General features: G+C 46.2%; 1 protein-coding gene across 9 annotated transcripts in view; it reads right to left on the minus strand.

The window, feature by feature from the left end:
* The window catches only part of HERC1 (HECT and RLD domain containing E3 ubiquitin protein ligase family member 1), a 192,823-nt gene that overhangs the window by 122,161 nt on the left and 51,178 nt on the right, over positions 1-19,484 (minus strand). For all 9 annotated transcript variants that reach the window (XM_056572873.1, XM_056572870.1, XM_056572876.1 and 6 more), the window contains 8 exons: positions 16,188-16,340; positions 14,404-14,536; positions 6,053-6,244; positions 5,694-5,915; positions 4,638-4,811; positions 4,431-4,545; positions 3,584-3,704; positions 1,769-1,940 (listed from right to left, as the gene is read on the minus strand). In XM_056572873.1, coding sequence (XP_056428848.1) covers positions 1,769-1,940; positions 3,584-3,704; positions 4,431-4,545; positions 4,638-4,811; positions 5,694-5,915; positions 6,053-6,244; positions 14,404-14,536; positions 16,188-16,340 — 1,282 coding nt within the window. The remainder of the gene's footprint in view (positions 1-1,768; positions 1,941-3,583; positions 3,705-4,430; positions 4,546-4,637; positions 4,812-5,693; positions 5,916-6,052; positions 6,245-14,403; positions 14,537-16,187; positions 16,341-19,484) is intronic.

Consider the following 19,484-nt stretch of genomic DNA (forward strand, 5'->3'; position numbering starts at 1 on the left):
GTCTGGAGAATTCCAGACCATGTCCACCTCCTGCAAGACCCTAAGCTAAAACTGATTAGCTCAGGGCCTGGAGGCGGGTATATCCTGCTGGGAGGAGCCGACTTTTTATTTTATTACCATAGCGTCACACCTCCTAGAGACAGCAGCATACACCCACGGTCTGTGTCCCCCAATGGAGCCGATAGAGAAATAAAGGTTTTCCACTGGAGTACCCCTTTAATATGTTCCAGTGCCACTGCATCTATGCGTTACTCTAACATGGCTATGTCACATTCCTGGCTCTCCAAATTCTCCAGTACCTAATAGTTGCATCAGGAGGTCAGACTCTGACTTCCTGTGGACAATATGATGACATCATCCCCTACTTCTAGCTCCAAGACCCCTCTCAGCTACATCTGCTATCTCTATGGGATCAGGCTGTATAGTAGTTATACTGATTTTATTGTGCTGCTTTTTTCTGTTTTTGTTGTGACTTTCCCCAAATCATGGCAAAAAAATGCAGATTTTACTGCAATTGTGCTTACTATGGTAAGAATTTGTCATTTTACAATGATTTTGTAAAATGGCTGCAAAAACAGCTTAAATGCTGTAAAAATGTATATAAAAATGCAGTCAAAATTCAGCATGTGAACACAGCCTAAAGACTTCAAACCTTCACAAAAACACCTTCAAACCTTCACAAAAACACCTCACTTGTGATTATACGTTCAAATAACTTTCATGGCAATATTTCTCTAAAACATGCACTTTGAATAATAAAGAAAACTGCAGTATGAATGGACACTAACTACCTTGTCAGTCAGAGTTCACCTGGGTGATCTCCAGCACTAGTGGCCTGACTAGATGACCAGGTGCAATGACAAAACTCCCCGGCCAAAGGATTCATGGGAAATGTAGGCTGCATTACAGAACCCACATTATTGTGTTTTAAAAACAAAGATGGAGCTTATTTATTGTATGCCATATCGGCAAAAAGTAAGAAAAAGGCATACACATGAAATTCTACATTATTCTTTAAGAATAGTCTATGCTGCACTATATAAGCAATCCCAGAATGCCTCTTTGATAGCTCTTAATGGTTAACTGATATAGAGGACAAATGGCAATCTTAAAACCTGATTTGGCCTCTTTAGGCATGGTTTCACATAATATCTCAACACATTTATACACAAGAGGAATAATAGAAATAGACTGGTAAATTAGAAATGTAATGGAAAGTTGAGGTATCAGTATGTTAGGGTGGATAGGGGATACTTCTTTAAATGGATAAATGGATACTTCTTTAAATTAGATTTTACCATATATAATGCTTGGCAACACATTATGTATGGTAAAATCTGTATCCTCACCATCCCCGGGGGACGTTTTTTGCCATTCCTTCCTAGTGGCAAAAAAAGTCTCCTGAGGATGGTGAGGATATAGGGGGAGATTTATCAAAACCTAACTAATCAGATCGCCTCTTTCATTTTTAACAAGGCCTCTGAAATATGAAAGAAGCGATCTGATTGGTTGCTATGGGCAACTTTTCCTCTGCACAGGCTTTGATAAATCTCCCCCATCGATTTTACCATATATAACGCTTTGCCAAGCATTATATATGGTAAAATCTGATGATTGGTTCCCTTTAATGATGTCAACAATAACAGTCATCAATGGCGAGCTTATTGGCCATTTAGGGGCAAGCAGATTTATTTTGCAGTCTAATAAATGCTTTTTTGTCTTCCTAAACTTCCTAAAAAATCCTTAAAATTCTTATCAAGATACTCACTGCCAGCAGTAAGAAGCTCATGGTCACGGTCTTCCTCCTCTTCTTCCTGTTCGGGGTGTCCCTCTTCTCTTTCTCTCTCTGCTTGTTCCTCCAATTCAGCTTCTTCATCTATTGTCCTAGTAAAGGAGTTTTCTTGAGAGCCTAAATCAGCAGATTCCTGGTTTTCCGATACCTGACAAAATATACAAAAAAGTAGTAAACAAATGTTGTCCTATAGCATTTAGGAATGATTGCAGCAATGTAAACTAAGTTTTATACAATCACCAAGCAGCCATAAGGGTTATAAAAGTATAATGAGGAAGATTTTTCAAAACCTGTGCAGAGGAAAATTGACCAATTGCCCATAGCCAGTATCCAAGAGAAAGTAAACTGCATATAGTGCACACCCGAAACAGATATAGATATGAAAATGCTTTATTGAAAAACCACTTGTAAACAAGGAGACACAAACATCTAAAAACAAATTAAAAAGGCTCAAAAGGAGGCCTAGCAACATCACAAGGGAAGGGGTGATAACCCCCTAACCCTTACCCTGCCCTATATGTGGTACATAGATGAATGGATGGTAATTGCTCCAAAAAGAGAAAATTGGCACAAATTAATAACCAACCCAATACATGTAATAATCGGTGGAAAGACATGCAGTGCAACAAGTAATATATAAGAATAAATATAGAAAATACCAAACAGCAAGCAAACCACAGACGGAGGAGCAATGGTAAAATAAGCAAAAGGGCAGGGAGACCAAAACCCCACACGTTCTGTCACTCTCTGGTGACTTCCTCAGGGGCAATTGCCCATAGCAACCAATCAGATTGCTTCTTTTATTTTTCAAAATGAAAGAAGCAATCTGATTGGTTGCTATGGGCAATTGGTCAACTTTCCCCTGACCACATTTTGATAAATCTCCCCCATAGAGCCTTAAGCAATGCCTTTACTCCCAATTTTTGTTTGGTCAACCATTAACACTTCTTCCCCATATCATAAAGTGATAGCATATTGCAAGGATTTAGCATCACTTAGTGAGCTTTGGAGGCCCACCCTCTACTTTTGACATACATCTGGCTGGCATATGTTGGCTGCTTCAACTCTATTGCAAACTGTAGTTGACTAGATATTTTTATTTCCCCACAATTAGAGATCGGGATACATGATATATCGCAATCAAATAGCGAAAATATTCATGTCTCTACAATTGGTGACGCACAAAATAAGCTTCATACGGGTCTATAGATGGAAAATTAAAAGCGTTATGGCTATTTGAAGGCAAGGAAGGAAAAAAATGAAAATCACCTTTCCCTTAAATGGGCACTTTCATGAAATTTTTTTGCTATTGCACTCCTTATGGTAAATTAAAAAAATCTTTCTAATGTACTTTGTTTAAAAAGTTTTCTATGTTTTGTGTTTAAAAAAGCTGCCACTTGGTATCTTCCTACTTGTCCAGAGCACAATTTCCCCCATCTTTTGCACAGACTTTGGACTTCTGCTGGCCTGGCAGAAGTCCAAAAGCAGGAAATGCTGAGGGGGGGGGGGGGGGGGTGCAGCTTTATCTAATCATAGTGAGGGAGGAAGTTCTCCCCTGTATGGCTTCAGATGGTGTAAATTGTGGTAACACAGTCTTGCATGGAAGAAAATTAGTCAGAAGCCTTATCAATGCTAAATATGTAAAAATGCTCTGAAAAATAATTTCTGAAAAAATATACGAATTAATATTAATAAATGCCATTTAGGTGGAAAATACTAAATATCTGTTGGTATTAATTATGAGAGCAGTTTACCCAAAAATAAAAGTTCTTAATTTATTTAGGTGCATACCCATCTCTCCCTGGACGATGAACGAGTCTGAATCAGTTCCATGTTCTTGCAAGCAAGTAAACGACTCCTAACCTTGTACACACAACGAAATACCTCAGCTAGTGATTTCCCTGGCTGGTATCTAAGTAAAAAGATAAGAATAATGAACAATACAATAAAGTAGAACTACTAAAAAACATCTTTTCAGAGCATGAAATTGTGTTTAAAAATATTCTGAGTATTATTTATATGTATTTAACCTTGATTTGAAAATCATATTAAAAGGGGTACTCCGGAGGGAAAAAAATCTTCAGCCTTCCAGTTTTAGCTGCTGTATGCTCCATACGTCCAGTACTAGCTGCTGTATGCTCTGTAGTTCTGTTCAGTCTGACCACAGTGCTCTCTGCTGCCAACTCTGTCCTTGTCAGGAACTGTCTAGAACAGGAGCAAATCCCCATAGCAAACCTCTCCTGCTCCGGACAGTTCCTGACATGGCCAGAAGTGGCAGCAGAGAGCACTGTGGTCAGACTGAAAAGAACTACATAACTTCTTTAGTAGTATACAGCAGCTGATGAGTACTACGGTTTAATATTTTCAAATAAAAAGAATTTACAAATCTGTACAATTTTCTGGTACCAGTTGATTTGAATTTTTTTTTATTTTTATGGAGTACCCCAAATTATCTAATTTCTTTAGGTCAAATTTCCCTAAAATCCTGAATGGCTAGTTCATTTAGTAATGCAGCAATAGAAGTGTGATGAATGTATTACTATATAAACTAGATAAATGTCTGGAAAAGCTGGTTGGCAACTCAACACGAACTGTAATGACTGCTATGAGGACATATGTGCAGAACATGAAAACTAACCTGCTTTCACCCGAGGCTTGTGACAGAAGCCCTGTATGCTTTAGAAGAGCAGCAAGAACAAAGCGTGACACTGTGTCCAGCAGTGATTCATTACTAACTGCAGCACTGTCCCAGTCTGGAATGAAGAAACACACGATTATTCATTATTATTTATTCCTTTATGGTTTATTAAAATTAAGAGTCAACTTTTAGTTGTTATTCATGTACCTTTACTGATGGCATAATCCTGCATACTGATCCACAAGCTGCGTGCTGGTTCCTTGGTCGACCCAACTGCCAAGTCAACCAAAATGGAAACATCTGGTCTCAGCTTGTAATCGAATGTTTTCTGCTCCTCATTTGCAGATAATGCTACTTCCAGCAGTGCGCTCATGCACTTGTCTATGAAGATATAAATATAAATTACTGTTCTATAAAAAAGTGAATTTTTGAACTTTATGATATAAAGCATACATGCACTTGAAGATATTTTGCTATTTTCAATATTTAAAAGGGGGATTGTCCATCTGGGAACAATCACAGGGAGACAAATTTGGCCAACTCTTCATTTACAGATGCTTTAAAAACCTGACAGGGGTCAGGAGCCCCACGTTTTGATGATGGTGTGGTTATTAGTGGTGGGACCTGCATCTTACAGATGTTTACGTCTTATCTTGTGGATATGCAAGGTAAAAGATAAGGACACCCCTTTAACCTTCTAGTTAGCGGTAGGGATATACCGATATTGATTTTTTAGAGCAGATATCAATAACCTGTGAACTTTCAGACCGATAGCCGATAACTTATACCGATATTCCGTGCATTTTTATTTTTTGGCCATTTTAAAGCAGGGCCCTGTACACCGAGGACAAGCAGGGCCCTGCACACCGAGGACAAGCAGGGCAGAGAGAGATTAGAGATTTAGAGAGAGAGAGAGAGAGAGAGAGGCGGCGGGTGAACTGATCGGTGGCACAGTGAACTCAGACGTGGCGCTGCTGCGTGACCTCACGTCTAAGTGCAGCAGTGCCACGCCGGAGTTAAAAGCGCCTCTCCCAGGCAGCCACTGCGGTTCTCTTACAGGGCCACTGTGGCTGTGTGGGAGATGCAAAAAAGCAGCCAGCAGCACCGTTCTCCGAGCCCGGGTGTCGCGGACAAGACGCATTATCGGCAAGGTTAGATGCCGATAACAATAACTAACAAAATTGTGAATATCGGCCAATCCGATAATCAGTCGATCCCTAGAGGTATACAATTTATTGGCTATGCTTCTAGCCTCTTACTTACCCAGCTGGGGAACATCCATTTCAATACCATTCCCAAACAGTGGTGTCTTTAGCCAGTAAGCAGTATCCTGTTCCTCTGGTGATGTGGGTGATCCTTGCAGCATACCCCCTAAGCAGCGCCCAATCAGCAATGTAACCGTTCTCTCCAGATCCACAAGCCAGACCCAAGACTGAGCTGGTGGAGGCAATAATACTCCTGCAGGGTCAACTTGTTCTGGTCCCCCTGAGTGCAAAAGGGAAAATGTAAAATTATAGGGGACAAATTTACTACTAATGGAATAAGTGCTACTGAGTGAGCTAGATAACCAGAATTGGGCTCCATACCGTCAGTCTTTTCTGACAAATCAACTATTAACTTACCATGAAGAGGCCATTGTAACTCCTGATCCTCTAAAAGAACAGCTGCAGGCAGCAACCTATTGAGGCAATCTAGTGGAGGCAGCAGATCGAGTAGGTAACTGAGCAAAGGTCTTGCCACCCAAACTGGCAGTAACAGCAAGGCATTAATAAGCTGACACAGCATGCTGCCAGATGCAGACACGTAGATGACATCTAAAATGGAGGAGAGATAAACACATTTCATTTAAAATTTCACATGCATTACATTTCTTTAATTATTTCACATGTTTGGTTCCTCTTCATGCTTTATTTTTGGTCAAAATTATAATAACTCTGTGTAAGGCAAAACTAAGGCCTGTTCTAAAGGCCCTGACCACAGATAGCAGAGATCCTGCGACCCAAACCTGCGTCGGAGGATGTAAAGCTATGAACACGGTAAAACTTGGCAAAAGTATGCAGAGACGGCCAAGTTGCCGCCTTGCAAACCTGAAGACCGAAGCCCCATGGCTGACCGCCCAGGAGGCCCCCCACAGCGTGGGTGGAATGAGCAGTCACTCGGAAGGGGGGCACCTGACCCTTGCAGCGATACACCTCCGAAATGGAGGAGCGAATCCACCAGGAGATAGCAGCCTTGGAGGCTGGGAGCCCCTTGTGCTGCCCATCGGGGAGCACAAACAGGGAGTCACACCACCTGAAGGAGGAAGTGACCGACAAATAGGTCCAAACCACCCGGACCAAGTCCAGCATGTGAAGCTGACGCGCCCGCGGATGAGGAGGGGATGGGCAGTAGGAAGTAAACACGATCTCCTCGTTCAAGTGAAAGGAAGACACAACCTTGGGATCAAAAGAAGGCAACGGCCGAAGAACCACCTTGTCCTGGTGGATCACCAGAAAAGGGGAAGGGCAAGAGAGAACAGCCAATTCTGACACACGGCGTATTGACATGATTCCTTTCTTGGAAGGTGGCCTTCCTTGTAGCAAACGAAGGGAAACCTGACCCAGAGGCTCAAACTGAGCACCCTGAAGAGCATCCAAAACAACGTTAAGGTCCCAAGGCGCAGTGGGGGACTGAAACTGTGGGACCTCATAAGCCATACCCTGCAAAAAAGTGCGAACATGAAGTTTGGACGCAAAAGAATGTTGGAAAAAGGACTGAAAGTGCCAAAACCTGCCCTTCGATGGAACTGAGGGCAAGGCGCGTCTCCAGCCCCGATTGCAAGGAGAAGAGATTTGGCAGAGAAAACGAGGTGGGAGAGTGAGAACAAGCTTCACACCAGCGGAAATAGGCCCGCCAGGTACGGAGGTAAATCCTGGCAGACGAGGGTTTCTGGGCATGGAGCATAGTCTGGATCACCCGGGAAGAAAAACCCCGAGCCCTCAAAACCGTGGTTTCAACCGCCCTGCCGTCAAACACAGCGGAAGTAAATTGGGGTGGCAGAGGGGCCCTTGGGTAAGGAGGTCGGCCGACGGAAGGGAACATGTGCCACGAGACTGACCACATCCGCGTACCACACTCGACGAGGCCAGTCTGGAGCCACCAGAATCGCTGAGACGCCCTTCGCCTTGAGTTTCCGGACAACCCTGGGGCGTAGCGAAAGTGGCGGAAAGAGGTAGGGGAGAATGAAGGGGGTCCAAGGGACCACAAGAGCATCCACCGCCAGAGCCAGAGCATCCTGAGACCTGGACATGAAGCGAGGGACTTCCCTGTTCCGACGCGAACAGATCCACGTTCGAAGACCTCCAGGTGAAGGGACCACTCGCCCGGGTCCGCGGTGGAGCGACTCACGAAGTCCGCCTCCCAATTGTCGATCCCGGAAATGTGCACAGCCGAAATGGCTGGAACGTGAAGTTCTGCCCAAAAGAGGATCTTGAACACCTCCCTCATGGCCATTGAGCTGCGGGTGCCTCCCTGGCGATTGATGTACGCCACGGCTGTGGCGTTGTCAGTCTGCACCCAGACTGGGATTCCCCGAAGCAGGCGACTCCAGTGCAGAAGGCACAGGAAGATCGCCTAGAGCTCCAGGTCGTTGATGGGGAGCCCAGACTCTGACAGAGTCCAACGGCCCTGTACCGTTCGGTCCCGAAAGACACCTCCCCAGCCAAATAGACTTGCGTCTGTGGTCAGGACATGCCAATGGAGAGGCAGGAAGGAGGGGGGACAGAGATAGGATGGCCCTCTGGAGGGGGCGGTACCGAAATTGAGCAAAGGGAACCACCTCCATGGATGCCACCATCTTGCCCAGAACAGACATGCAGGCGCAGATGGGAAACAGACCCGGCTGCCGAAAGAAGCGAATCCCTGATAAGAGGTCCCAGAGCCTGTCCTCTGGAAGAGAGACGAGCAGCCGCCGTGTCGAAGTGGATCCCGAGAAACACCTGGGATTGGGACAGAGACAGATTGGATTTCACATGGTTGATGATCCAACTGAACCTGGAGAGGGTCTGCAGTGTGATGTGGAGGCTGACCCGATTCTGCTCCAGAGAGGGCACCTTGATGAGCAGGTCATCCAGGCCACCACTGCCGCCAGGGTCTTGGTGAATACCCGAGGCGCGGTTGCCAGACCTAAGGGCAGAGCGACGAATTAGAAATGACTCGCAGGAACAGCGAACCTGAGAAAATGGTGGTGGGCTGGAAAGATAGGGATGTGTAAGTACATCCCGAATGTCCACCGAGGAGAGGAACGCCTCTTGATCCATAGAGGAGACTACGGACCATAGGGATTCCATCTGAAAGTGTCACAGCCGCACATGGTGGTTAAAGAGTTTCAATCGAGAATAGGGCGAACCGTGACATCATTTTTGGGAACTACAAAGAGATTTGAGTAGAACCCTGAAAACCGGTCCCGAGGAGGGACCGGCACGATCACGCCCTGGGACAGGAGAGTGCGAAGGGCCACCTGAAAAGCTGCAGCAACAGCGGGAGATCGAGGAGGGCGGGACCGGAAAAAACGATCCCGGGGAATAGAAGAGAATTCTATGCAATAGCCCTGGGAAACGACCTCCCAAACCCAAGCATCCTGAACTTGCGCCAGCCAGATGTCCCAAAAGAGGGACAGGCGACACCCCACCCGAGGGGAAGACCCGGATGGGGCGCACCCTCAGGCAGTGGGGGGGCTTGCGAGTTCCGGATTTGGAAGGGGGGGGGGGGTTGGAGCGGGACCCTGACTTCCAGGAGGGGCGCGCTTTGAAAGATGGGACCCTCCTATCCTGTGGCATCGCCAACTTGTCCGTGCGCCACGAGAAACGAAAGGGGCGGAAGGAAGAAATCTTCTGCCGCGAGTCCAAACGGCGCGGACGATTTTGGGGCAAGAGAGAACTCTTGCCCCCCGTAGCCTCAGAAATGATCTCATCGAGGCGTTTGCCAAAGAGACGAGATCCCAGGAAAGGAAGTTAAGTAAGGGAACGCTTAGAGGCCGCATCAGCATTCCAAGCCTTAAGCCACATGGAGCGCCAAAGAGTCACTAGATTGCCCGAGGCAAAGGCCGTGTAGCGGGCCAACTCCAAGGAAGCCGAGCAGAGGTAGTCCCCTGCATGAGCGATTTGTTGCGCTAAAGCTGCCCAATTGCCGGAGGAAGCACCCGCTAAAATCCCCTGATGCAATTGACCGCCCAAACTGAGGGGGATTTGGAAACCCAGGTGGAGGTAAAAGCTGGGGACAAAGTGGAGCCGACTCAAAGGCAAATTTTGCCGAATTTTCAATGCGGTTATCTGAAGGATCTTTAAAGGAAGCGGCAGGGTAGTATATTTAGACAGCCACAACGCAGGAGGGTCCACTGTAGGACCAGATCCTGAGGGAAGGGGAAGAGAGCCCAGAGCTTCTTAGTCCAGTGGAAGCGGTTATCCGGATGCTTCCAAGCCGCCTCTAAACAGCTCGTCAAATTCAGTGTGTGGGCTGAAAACCTGGGGTGCCTGACGAGCGCGGCGGAAGGAGACTTCAGGTGTTGCATCGGAAGCTCCTCGCTCCTGTAGATGGAAGGTGTCCTGACTGCCGACAACAGACTGTCCACCATATCTGACATGTGGGAAGTCTCTTCCGAGTCAGAGGGAAGATCCGAATCAGAGTTCTGGATCGGGAGGAGGTGGACCGGGAGTGGGGGTGCGGAGACCGGGAGCGGACACTGGGTGACCGGTTGCAATGGCGCCTGGAGGATGTGGAATGAGAGTGGGAGCTGAGGTGAGAGGACCCCGCACGGCCCCACTACGGGGAGGAAGTGGAGGAAAGGTGCGCTGGACGGCCATGGGAGGGCCGTAGGGAAGGAAGGGAGGGGGAATCCACTGCCATCTCCCTATGGGAACAGCGTAAGGAGGACCGTCCCAAGGCGGAGACCACCTCCTGGGAAACCCTGGCCAAATCGGAGATTGTCTGAGAGAGCGATGAGACCCATTCGGGAGCGGAATCAGACCGTTCGGTGGACCATCCTGCATGGTAGTCGGGGGGAGGACTGGGTCGCAGGGTGGACAGGTAGGTTCAGAAGAACCGCCTGGCATTTTGGATTTACAGCTGGAGCAGGTGTAGTAAGTGACCAGCGCAGGGACCTGCCGTGAAGGGGGTGGATCAGGTCTGGGATCGGACATTAAAAGGGGGCACTAGTAAGTCAGACAACCAAACAGCCACATGATCTCACCCAGGTCCTGTGTTCGAGAAGCAGGTCCGGAAGGTACGGCTGGAGCTGCAGCAGAAGGATGACCGGCAGGGAAGCTGAGATGAGTAGCAGAGCAGTGTATGCAGCCAGGTCCAAGCTGGGCCAGTAGCAGAAAAGGAGGGGCCAGCTGACCCCCAGAGCGCGCGCTCAATCCCATAGGAGGAGAAGAGGGGAGAAAGAAAAGCAAGCCCCCCTGCAGCACGCGCTCCCACAGGACAGGTTAAGCTGTCGGACCGCTGACAGCTGAGAGGCCCCCGGGAGTAAGGGGAGGAGCTCTCATAATGCAGAGGACGCGATGCTGCACCGAGAAGTGGGCAGAGCTAACTCCCGGCATACTCACCAGGGGTGTGGAAATTTAAAAAAAACAAAAAACTACTTGTCCAAGGGACTAAAGCAGAACACAATCTACTTGTCCCTCAAGAAAATCCACTTGTCCTGGTAGATAAAATAATTTCAACCAAAAAGGTACAATCCACCCCACTAGACAGCAGTGATCTAATGGTTTAATAGCGGCCACGGCCATCGCAGCATGCTAGGCTATTAGCAGTGGGAGAGCTGTAGCTAGTTCCTTTTACACCCAAGGCAAGCCCAGAAAATTGCACCCCCCCCCCCCATCTGACCCCTATAACTCCAATTTTTCCATATAAAGGGATGAATGAGGGTAATCTTATGTGCCGTGATCTGTAGTTTTTATCGGAACCATTTATTATCAGAACTTTTATTAGGAAAGGGGCTTATTCACATATATACGCACTTAAAATATTTTTATCACTATTTTTCAGTCTTCATAGGGACTTGTATATGGAGACTTTTGATTGGAAAACACTGAACAACGCTGTGTTACTGGGGGGTGTTCTGCTTCTTCAGTTTATGTGGTGCATTTTGTGTCAGAAAATGCTGGAAGTTGCATTTAGTTACTAGATAACTACAACTCCAAGCATGCCCTGATACAGCCTATGGTTCTGTGGGTGTTGCAGTATGTTGCACTGTATAGTAGTACAGTTAAGGCTATTGTGTAACATGCTGAGAGTTGTAGTTTTGGTTCTTGTCAGCTGCAGAGCCATAGGCTGTGTCAAGGAATACTGGGAACTGCAGTTAGTAACTACAACACCCAGCATGCCCTGATGCAGCCCAAGGCTCTGCAGCTGACCCGAACCAAAACTACAACTCCCAGCATGTTTATAGTTCTACACTTTACACTTTATAGTTCTACAGTTTAGGTTACGGTGCAACATGCTGGAAGTTGTAGTTTTGGTTTGGGTGTGTTTGCGTGCATCCGTGGGGCTCTTGGTCGGCGGGCGAGTATGAAGGGGGTGGGATTCTGGGGGTGCAATTTAGTGCGGGTGGCCAGAAGTCACTAAAAATAAATAAAAAAATTAGCACAACTGGCAGCAGCCCATATCATACATTACATAAATACATCCACCCGCCGCTGCCCCCACCACATCATACATTACATACACACATCATATATACACACATCACACATACACTCACACCATACATATGCACACATCATTCATACACCCGCCGCTGTCCCCCCTACATCATACATTACATACACACATCACACATACACCATACACAGACATCACACACACACACATACACCATGCATATACACACATCATACATACACCTGCTGCTGCCCCCCCTACATCATACATTACAAACACACATCCATACACACATCACACCATACATATACACCATACATATGCACACATCATACATACACCTGCTGCTGCCCCCTACATCATACATCACACATACACAGACATTATACACAGACACACATCATATATACACAGACATCATACACACCATACATATGCACACATCATACATACACCCGCCGCTGACCCCCCCCCCCCCAATCATACATTACATACATATACAACCACCCTTCCCGCCGCCTGCATGCTCAGCCTTCTCACCTGAGCCGGCCACGAGTGGATAGTGAACTGTAGTCCCGGCGCAACAGTGTCGGGGGCGGCACTCAGCCGCTTGCAGTTAGGCCGCATGAACTCTTTTCACCTCCCAGCAACAACCTGTATCACAGAAACGCCGGTGGGAGGCGCTCTGAGCAGCGGCCCCGGCTACTGAAATCAGCTGGGGGCTGCCGCCCGCACCGGTGTGAGGTGCAAACTTGCATCGGTTTCTGCGCCTCACACAGGCATTAAAGAAAAATAAGGGGGAAGTCGGTCTGTCCCTGCTAGCCCGATACAGGGCTAAATCTACGAAAAATTCACCTGCCCGGCGCCCAGAACTACTTGTCCCAGGCGTCGGGCGATAGGATTTCCACATCCCTGCTCACCTATAGAGCTACATACTCACCCACAGAACATACTCACCCCTGAAGTCTTCGACCAGCTAGGGCCACCTGCCTTAAGCCTGACCTGGCAAACAGGGGCAATTGGGGGACCCAGACCCAGGGTACACCACCAGGTGCTGGTTGACGGCAAGGAGGGGTTAACGGCCCATTCAACAATGGACCGTGCCCCTAGCTCGCAAGTGGGAAACCCATGCATCGTTCACATGGGCAAGCCAAACCTATCTGAAGGAGAGAAGGTGACCCCCCCCACACACACACACACACACACACACACACACTCGAGAAGAATTGAGTGGGAGCGGACCTTTAGGCAGAGGAGGACTTTAAGGTAGAGAGCTTGGGATTCTTAGAGCAGGACTGCCATGGGAGAGCTGGAAGGGCTTAGAAGGTCTTCCAGAACACAAAAGTAAAGGCCCTGCGTGGCAGGCTTCTGGAAAAGGAGCAACGCAAGAGGCAAACTCCTCTGGTGCCACCAGAAAGCCACTGGCTCCTGGGACGTACTCTTGCCCCCAGAAGCCTCAGAGATAAGTTTGTCCAATCGTAGACCAAAAAACCTGCCCTCTGAAAAAGAAAGGCCAGTAACAGCTTTCTTGAAAACAGTGCACGCCGCCCACTTTTTAAGCCAGATGGCACACCAAATGGCTACTGAGTTAGTTGTGGCACAGGTGGCAAACTGGGCAGATGCCAAAGAGGTCTCACAAAGAAAGTCAGAGGGATGAAGGAGTGCATGCTATCGTTCTTGTTTTGTGTGATAAACGAGATCTTACTTTAGGAAGTTGAAGGATGCTTGGCTTGGACCTGTAAGGTGTACAGCACTGCCTGGATAGGTGACTGCATGGCAGAAGACAGCTGACTTGAGTCCAGCAGGGACAAAGTTCAAATCCTGCCATCAGGAGGGGTCCGAGCAGCCAGCCATTTCAAGCTTAGTAAATGGAAGAAAGAGGCAGGGCGGGAGTCAAGTGCCCAATCCCCCCTCACCTTACAACTGATAGAGTTTCACAAAATTCCACACACAGAAAAAAAACTAATAAATCAGAGCATCTTGAGGGCATGCAAAATGTGCTAATTTGGAAAGGAGTTTGCCTGCTATGTTTCTTGGGGTTAAATTTCACAGCAAAATCTGTGCACAGACTGTGTAAAAATATAAACTAGGAAAGTTGGCAGCCAAAACAGTGGGCCATGTTAAAACTTTTTTATTTATTTATTTTTTTAAGTATAAGTTTTTACAATGTATGCCTTTTGTCAGAGGTATGTGTCAGGACTTCTTTCTGACATATACCTCTGACAGAAGACACGAGCACTGTGTGCACAGAGCGTAAGGCATAGTATGGGCTGTGTTCAGGCTGTGTGTCAGTCTGTAATGAGTTATAATACACCTGTATAGCATCACATACCACGCAGTTTTTCAATCACACTTCCATTGCATGGGCTTTCCCTCAAAAGTGTAGCAGATCGAGAATAGATGTCTGTTGCATGAGGAAGCAGAAGCTGTAGATGTTTGTGAAGCAAAGCAACACTGCTGGAGTTCTGAAAAGAATAAATAAACAGTATTCAACAGAAGCACAGAGAATACAAGGCCACAAAAACATATACAATAATGTAGACTGAGACCATGCTTATACAGCATTTTCTAAATTAGCCACAATTCTAAATTTGGAGAAAAAACGTATAAGCAATAGAATCCACATGGCAAATGAAATTGAGGGTAAACTGCAGAAAATAAAAATTTGTCCCATCCCCCACTTCTAAGGATAGGCCAGCCAGTCTGTTATCAAGCTTTCTACAGTCTTAACTCATATCTGTCCCAAACTGAACTTTTAGTTTAGTTTTAGATTAAAACCTTTGTACATATGTAATGTTCGGGCATATGGAAGCCATGGATAGGAGCTACTTTACTCAGGACCTCCTTCAGTTAGCCAAAGCAGAATTGTTTGGAAAATATCATTCCCTGTATTAATCACAAAAAAAACTTCCAACTTTAATTTTATAGGTCACTGCACTACATTTGACATGTCTTAAATACATGTCTAAAACATCAGTTTTCATTGAGTCAATAAACTCAAAAGTACACCACTTATTACAAAATAAAATGCTGATCCAACATAAAAAATAGAGCAGTATGACATTCCATTCTATTATGTTAAAATACCAAGAGCTAAACAATGGCTACAAGTTCTTGAATTGTTACTTTTCCTCTCTATGGATAATAAGCATAATAATATATTGTGTCAACAGATTTTGCAGCACTTTACAATTTTAGGGGCACAAATTAAGACAAATATCAGACAAGACAACATTACACACAACATATTCAAATACAAAAGCATAAAGCCATGTTTTATAAATAACATAGGTTTTATGGATGAACCAGTCACTAACTAATCTTTCAATTTGAGATGAGCGAACTTACAGTAAATTCGATTAGTCACGAACTTCTCCGCTCGGCAGTTGATGACTTTTCCTGCGGCAGTTGATGACTTTTCCTGCGTAAATTAGTTCAGCCTTCAGGTGCTCCGGTGGGCTGGAAAAGGTGGATACAGTCCTAGGAAAGAGTCTCCTAGGACTGTATACACCTTTTCCAGCCCACCGGAAAGCTGAACTAATTTATGCAGGAAAAGTCATCAACTGCCGAGCGGAGAAGTTCGTGACGAATCGAATTTACTGTAAGTTCGCTCATCTCTACTTTCAATGTCTTATGTGCCTAGAGCATTGGGGGGGGGGGGGGGGGATGGTCAGCAGACTGATACTTTTGATGTCTCTGAGATCCAGAGGTCTTAAAAAGGGGGTTACAGTAGTAGGGGAGACTAGTTAGGAAAGGTTATAGGCCTGCTTGAAGAGATGTGTCTTTAGGGCATGTTTAAAACTAAGGATGTTGGGTATAAATCTGAGGGTTCGGGGCATTTTATTCCAGAAGGTAATGTAACTGATGTACTAGTAAAAAAGAAATAAAGTGTATGAACAACACAGATGTCCTTTATTGCCGGTTTCGTCGACCAATGTACATATATGTTTACTGTACCTGCATTGTGGCACAGTTGAAAACACTTTCTAAGGCCTCATAGATTTATTTCAAAGTACTTTAACTTAGCAAATTATTCAACATGCTATTTTTTTGCTGACTATTTGACCACACTCGTCTATTATTAGTGATTATTTATTTGTTAGAGACATTACATACCTCACTTATGTTGTTGGTATGGCAATATGCTAGCAGCTGTTTCTGTAAAGAGCAAAGTAGCTCGTGAAGATGGGCTGGTTGGCTATTTTCTGATGAGGAGGCCCTCACAATTAACTTATCACTATTTTTCTCCAGTTCTCCAAAAGCTTGGTCCTATGAAAAAAGTGAAGAGTCATAAAAAGCCAACACAAATGCACTTACATTTAAAATGAGTACTGCATCCATAGAACACTAAAGCAGCCATAAAACACTTATCCCCTATCTGCAGGACAGGGAATACAACATTTTGACTAAGCAAGAGAGTCATTTGCAAGATTGATATAGGCTATTGCAGAGTTTAAACCCTGTATTTTCATTTTGGGTGAATAAAACACAGCATATTGTTTAATCCTGAAGAGCTGCTTCATCTATGTTTTACTAATAAACTGTGTCCAGCTCAGTTATGTAATAAAGGCAAAATGTTTATTTCATAACAAACAGAGTAAACCAGTTAAAAATAGTGGAATGACAGTCAACAATTTCAAAAAATTTTTTTTTTACTTTGTGAACTCATCGAGGGGCATTTACTAAGGGGTTTAGTCATTTTTTTCTGACTATTTTTGGCGCAAAATTGTCGCAATTGCGCCTACCCTATAAATTGTGCGACTTTCCCTAGCAAGAGCTAGAAAGTCAAATTTTTTTTCCCGCTTAATTTACGCAAGTTTTCAGTTTTTACTTGCAGTGGTCAGAAATTTATTAACTGAAACAGTCGCAGTTGCGCAATAAACTGTCGCAACGGTCGTAAAAATTGACTAAATTTACTCCAGCTCCAACATGGAGCAGGAAAAGCTACTGCCGCCCGGGCTCCGATATACTTTCTCCCCGCTACCCTCACTGCGCTACCGGGACACTACAGTGATTTACATCCCACCCCTCTCACCTGCCAGCGCCACACAACTCCCATCTGTCTGCTGTTGCAAGACTACAAGACCCAGCATATCCTTACAGTGAGGACATGCTGGGAGTTGTAGTCTTGTAGCAGCGGGAGCTGAGCGGCGCGGGCGGGAGACAAGGGGGGGGGGGGGGTAGCGGGGAGGCTGTATGAGGAGCCCGGGCAGGAGACAAGGGGGGGGGGGGGGTAGCGGGGAGACCGTATGAGGAGCCCGGGCGGCTGCACTGTAATGTCAGCCCGGGCTCCTGCCCTGAGAGCCATAGGCTTTGGCTGTCAGGGCATGCTGGGTGTTGTAGTTTTGCAACAGCTGGAGGGCCACAGTTTGCAGACCACTGGTGTGTGGTCTGTAAACTGTAGTCCTCCAGCTGTTGCAAAACTAAACAGCTGAAGGGGACCGGCGAAAACGTTCACTTACCCTTCCGAGGCTCCAGCGACGATCGCTGACGGAGATCGTCGCGCGGCAGTGTCGTGCAGCGCTGGATCCTACGGAAGCCGGTAAGTTGCGCAAGCTTCCCAACCAGTGTGCCTCCAAATGTTGCAAGACTACAACTCCCAGCATGCCTGGACACCCTTTGGCTGTCCAGGCATGCTGGGAGTTGTAGTTTTGCAACAGCTGGAGGCACCCTTGTTGGGAAACACTGGCCTAAAACAGTGTTTCCCAACCAGGGTGCCTCCAGATGTTGCAAAACTACAACTACCAGCATGCCTAGACAGCCTTTGACTGTCCAGGCATGCTGGGACTTGTAGTTTTGCAACATCTGGAGGCACCTTGGTTGGGAAACACTGTTTTAGGCCAGTGTTTCCCAACCAAGGTGCCTCCAGATGTTGCAAAACTACAAGTCCCAGCATGCCTGGACAGTCAAAGGCTGTCCAGGCATGCTGGGGCTTGTAGTTTTGCAACATCTGGAGGCACCCTGGTTGGGAAACACTGGCCTAAAACAGTGTTTCCCAACCAGGGTGCCTCCAGATGTTGCAAAACTACAAGTCCCAGGTTGGGAAACACTGTGTCCGGCCTCCGCCCCACCTTACTGTAAGGGCATGCTGGAAGTTGTAGTCCTGCAGCTGGGGGCAGGGGACAAGCTTGTCACTTGCCCACACATCTCCTGCACCACACAACTACAACTCCCAGCATGTCCTTACTGTAAGGGCATGCTGGCAGTTGTAGTCGTGCGGGGCGGGAGATGTGTGAGCAGGTGATAATAAATGTACTAACCCATTTTTTTGTTTTCTTCTCATTTCAGATCCGTGTATCCTGTGGACTCCTTCGGATTCGGTGGACTACTTCGATGACCAGCGTTTTTCTTTGTTTGATTTTAATAAAATGGTTAACGAGGGCTTGTGGGGGAGTGTTTTTTGTAATAAAAATTTTTTAAAACCTGTTGTGTTTTTTTCTTACTTTACTAGACAGGCTTAGCAGTGGAAGCTGTCTTATAGACAGAGTCCATTACTAACCTGGGCTTAGCGCTAGCCACAAAAACAGCTAGCGCTAACCCCCTATTATTACCCCGGTACCCAACGCCACAGGGGTGCCGGGAAGAGCCGGTACCAACAGGCCTGGAGCGTCAAAAATGGCGCTCCTGGGCCTAAGCAGTAACAGGCTGGCGTTATTTAGGCTGGGGAGGGCCAGTAACAATGGTCCTCGCCCACCCTGGGAACGTCAGGCTGTTACTGTTTGGTTGGTATTTGGCTGAGAATGAAAATAGGGGGGACCCTATGCGTTTTTTTTTTTTAAATAAATAATTAAATATATAAAAAAAACGCATAGGGTCCCCCTATTTTTATTCTCAGCCAAATACCAACCAAACAGTAACAGCCTGACGTTACCAGGGTGGGCGAGGACCATTGTTACTGGCCCTCCCCAACCTAAATAACGCCAGCCTGTTACCGCCTAGGCCCAGGAGCGTCATTTTTGACGCTCCGGGCCTGTTGGTACCGGCTCTTCCGAGCACCCCTGTGGTGTTGGGTAACGGGGTAATAATTGGGGGTTAGCGCTAGCTGTTTTTGTGGCTAACGCTAAGCCCGGCTTAGTAAAGGACTCAGTCTATAAGACAGCTTCCACTACTAAGCCTGTCTAGTAAAGTAAAATAAAAAAAAACACAACAGGTTTAAAAAAAAATTTATTACAAAAAAACACTCCCCCACAAGCCCTCGTTAACCATTTTATTAACATCAAGCAAAGAAAAACGCTGGTCGTCGAAGTAGTCCACCAAATCCGAAGGAGTCCACAGGATACACAGATCTGTAGAAGAAGTAACCAAAAAAAAAAAAGTGTAAGTACATTTAGGGAGAAAAAAAACTGTGTTAAAAAAATGTAATAAACACACACACACTAAACACCGTTTACCACTTCTGAGCCATGACTACAA

The sequence above is a fragment of the Hyla sarda genome, chromosome 4 (assembly GCF_029499605.1).
Source record: "Hyla sarda isolate aHylSar1 chromosome 4, aHylSar1.hap1, whole genome shotgun sequence".
Taxonomy (NCBI): domain Eukaryota; kingdom Metazoa; phylum Chordata; class Amphibia; order Anura; family Hylidae; genus Hyla; species Hyla sarda.